The 4,209-nt window shown below is 34.7% G+C and overlaps 1 protein-coding gene across 1 annotated transcript in view; it reads right to left on the bottom strand.

Annotated features, from left to right (window-relative positions):
* LOC101568386 (solute carrier family 5 member 4-like) overlaps positions 1-4,209 on the bottom strand; it is a 99,353-nt gene that overhangs the window by 61,831 nt on the left and 33,313 nt on the right. The window contains 2 exon segments of the mRNA XM_012512561.2: positions 1,236-1,456; positions 2,660-2,740. Coding sequence (XP_012368015.1) covers positions 1,236-1,456; positions 2,660-2,740 — 302 coding nt within the window.

The following is a 4,209-nucleotide window of genomic DNA, read 5'->3' as shown; positions in this document are numbered from 1 at the left end:
GGTGCTAGGGGATTGAACTGCGGTCCCTGTGCTTTGCTAAGCTTGTTCTAAGTAGGTGCTTTAGACCACTGAGCCATCTCACCAGCCCCGCTACCAAGATTTCTTGGCCTGCAAAGCCTTGAAAAATTTTTCTGAGCCCTGCTCTCTCCTCTCTAAGTTACACTGAGGGGGTAAGCAATAGGTTGTGTTACCTTTATGGCATTTTTTTTTTTTTTTTGGTGCTACAAAATAGGCTTACAAAAATGCTAAGGGTGAAGGGGCTAGTTTGTAAAACTAAATGTTATAAATAAATATTTTAGAGCTAAATTAGTAAATGCTTAAACAAAATGTGTTCTCAAGTTGCTTCTTCAAAAGAGAGTCTGTATTTTGAATGGATACACTCTTATTCTAACATATATAAAAGCAATGTTTTTAACTATTGATTCTTTATGGCAAACAACTCAGTACAAGAATATGCAACTTAATATGGACAGTATAGGTAGGAAAATTGTGTAAATTCAAAATTCCAATCCATCAATTAAAGTATATTATCTAATATAAATTAATTATTACACCATGAACCATTGTAAGATGACTTTTTATTGGCCTTTTAATATCCACCAAGTATTTATGCTGAGTTATACAGATTATTTGGAATGGCTACCAGTGAAATCTTCGAAAGACAAATTGGGCCAACTACTAATATATTTTAATGTTACCTAAAGAGTTTTTTTTTTGGTCTGAATTATACAATACATTTTTCTACTTTTAAGAAAAGAAAAAAAGAATGGAAATAGGAAATATGCCTGTAAGAACTGAGGATGGAAAGGTAAATTATCAACTTTTGTCACAAAAAGCCTGAGAAAATCCTAAGTAGAACAGTAAGAGAGATCAATATTAGTAATTGAATCACATGAAGGATCCAGTTAATATAATTCCAATTCAGTGTGTTTCAACAGGATCTGAGAGTTTATTTCTAGTGTTCTCCAAGATGACATCCATGGTCATATTTCACAAGCCTCACAATGAATAGGAAGTTTTGGAGAGCAGGAATAAATACTTAGATACTCATTTGAAAATGCTGAAAGTTTTGTCTCTGAAGTAAAAGAAATAAGGTAGAGATGAAGACACAAGGAAGGTATTTTTTCTTATGAAACATTATAAAAATGTTTGATTCCTAATTACTGTGTGCACAGATAGAAGCAGATGCTTTTCTATGACATAAACACACACACACACACACACAATTTACTCACCTGATCTACACACCAGTACCAAATAGCTAAAATGGACATTCCAAATATTAATCCTGGCCATGGAATGTCCCCAGTGATAGGATCTCTAAAAATGTGGAAGGAATCTGGCAGAGGTGTGTAGCACTCGGGGTTGATGGTCAGGTTGTCACCTTCAACTATAGAAGGGATGGCAGTCATGTATTTCTCTGTGAAGCTTTCATAGCCTCCAACTTCAGCAAATGCTGAAAAGGCATAAGATAAAATGTGTTATCAAAATTTAGGGCACAGGTTTATGATTGCCTATTTATGGTGGAGGTTTATATGCACCTCCATGCAGGCTACTAAAATCCTCAGTGACATTTTTTCCATGACCCATTTCTTTCTCTTATCTCCAGTGGCATTAACTATGGAAACAGATTGACTTTCACAAAGTACATAAAGCAAATTATTCTTTAACATTTATTTTTATGATATTCTTTAAAATTTTGTTTACTGTCCAGCTGCATGGTAAAAATCATGGATGGAATTAGCTATCAAAAAATCTCAACCCAGAGCTTCTCCATTGTGAATTTATTCCCAATCTGTTCTGGTTCAACAATGTATTCAGCCAATGTTAAAACAAATTGAAAAGAAAAAAATTAGAGCTAGCAGTTTCAGTGTGATGAAATGAGATGCTGATACCTAGTGCACTGAAGTTTAGATGCTTGCATCTTTAAGTTTTTTGAGTAAGTGTGTCTACTTTTGGAATTGTTTTTTTCAGCACTGAGTGAATCATTGCCCTAGAAGGCAGGTAGGAAACATTTGCTTGAACCTTCTATTTTTTCTATTATTTATATGGTTTCCTATGCAAAGAAAATAAATAAGAAAGAAAATAAAAATTTGCAAGGTGTAAATTAGATCGATCAATTTTCCTTGTTGTTGCCATTTAAGAGAATGAGGTGAAATGATGGCATTGGTAAATAAGCATCATCAAAGAAAACACAACCTGTGCTTGTACATTCCAAAAATAGATTTTGTACTGTATTTTAATGCACTTATTCAAAAACAGGTATAATGAGCTTTGTAGAAAGTTATATAAATTTTTCCACAATATTTATCCTTTAATTTCATGAAAGTTCTATGTAATTGAATGATTTTGTGCTTTGAACCAATTACATCAGTATTTGTGTAAATCTATCAACTCAATGGTACTAATTTTTTCCATTATAAACGGAAAGCAATTAAGTTTAAAACATAATTTAAGCAATAATTTTCTGAAAAAAATCTCTAATTCCTCATACTGGGATCAAATTGGAGGAAAGAAGTTATACAGACATTTCCTTGAAGGAAAGTGTATAAAAGAGAGGAAAATGTGACCTAATACAACTGGGAGCTGAAGTACAAAACAGACAGAAACATATTCCATAATTTTTGAGCTCAGGGCACTGTACACTGTCACAACTTACCAAATCCCATGAGAATACAAGAACCAACCACCATGATGAGGGTCTGGAGAGTATCTGTGTAGATTACTGAGGCCAAGCCCCCTGTAGAGAGAAAACAACAGTCCAGGGCATTTTGCTCATATGTACTGATTTACCTGTCTTTACCTCTGTGCTTCTCTATAACAAATGCTAAAATGATTTAGCAGAAAACATAGCAATCAATACCTTCTGGGACCTCAAATTCCTGCTCCCTGGGGGCAAAGCCCACCCACTAGGCTCTGCTCCCTGCTTTTCTCCCATTCTTGCTAAATTACAAGCAGTGAAGAAAGGAGTCATGATCACGTCTTTCTCTTATTTCCAAGGGTGTCAACCATGGGAACAGATTGGCTTTTGAATCAATGACTGGGACCAGGAAAGCTGGGACAGTTCTCTACTACATCAAGCCCTGCTGAATAGCTGTGTACATGCCTGTGCATGCTTGTGGCTCTTCTGGAAGGCACTTTGGCCAAAGGGCTGGTAGGGCCCAAGAAGTCATTTGCTTCTGAGAAAGTCATTGATAGGGACCATGAACTCCTGTACTGCAGCAGCAGCAAGGACCTAGGATTTCTCTTCAACTAATTGATGAAAAAGTGTGAAGAAGTCTCTTGAAAATGTTTGCCTTAATGCAAATGAAAACCCACTCAAAAGCATCAGGACTCCCTATGTTGACCCAAAACTTATGAAAGAAAATGTCAAAGGCCCACCTCATCACTGGAAGCTTTAAAGATGGCCTGGGCTTTGAATAATATTTTTTTCTTTTTAAATTTTTATTTGTTTACAGTGTTGGGGACTAAACCCAGGACCTTTGCACAGAACTACATCCCTGGCCGTTGTTTTTTTCCCCCTTTGGGACAAGGTCTCACCAGTCTCTAAGTTGCCCAGGCTGGGCTCAAACTTATGTGTAGTAATAAAAACAAATTGAAAACAATTACTGCCTTAGATAGCATTAACATCACTGGCTGTTTTACAGTATCAGAGTGTTCTAACTACTGTAGTGATCAGGCAGTTTGCTACAAAACATGAGGTTAAGGGTTTTTTAAAGGAATTTGCATGCATATTCCTTAAGCTTTTTAGATGAACTTTATGTACTCTTATTAAAAGCATTTTGTCATTCTTATTGTTATTTATTGTGGGACTTAAATATTTGGTGTGGGCTCATTAGTTACCAAAGTAAAATCTAAATATTCTTTTATCACTTTAAACATTTGCAATGGATACATTTTTCTTAAGTTACTATTGGAGTACTAACGTATCTTATCTGTGGGCTTTGAATAACATTGTTTTGTAATGATGGTGAGAAGTAAGTAGTTTGCTATTTTTTGATATTTAAGAAAATCTTTTTAAATTTTTTATTAGTTTTAATAAGAAGCAAATAACAATGAGACAGTTTCAAAACAGGCTAGTAGGACAGTTACAATGATTAATACTTTGTATATTGTTGTCTTCATAGTAGTTATTCACAGTAGAAGATATAGATATAATTTCTTGTCTAAACAATATTAGTACAAATATCATTGAACTAAGGGAAAGTA

The sequence above is a fragment of the Octodon degus genome, unplaced genomic scaffold (assembly GCF_000260255.1).
Source record: "Octodon degus isolate 3935 unplaced genomic scaffold, OctDeg1.0 scaffold00230, whole genome shotgun sequence".
NCBI classification, from domain to species: domain Eukaryota; kingdom Metazoa; phylum Chordata; class Mammalia; order Rodentia; family Octodontidae; genus Octodon; species Octodon degus.
This window is presented reverse-complemented; position numbering and strand designations above follow the sequence as displayed.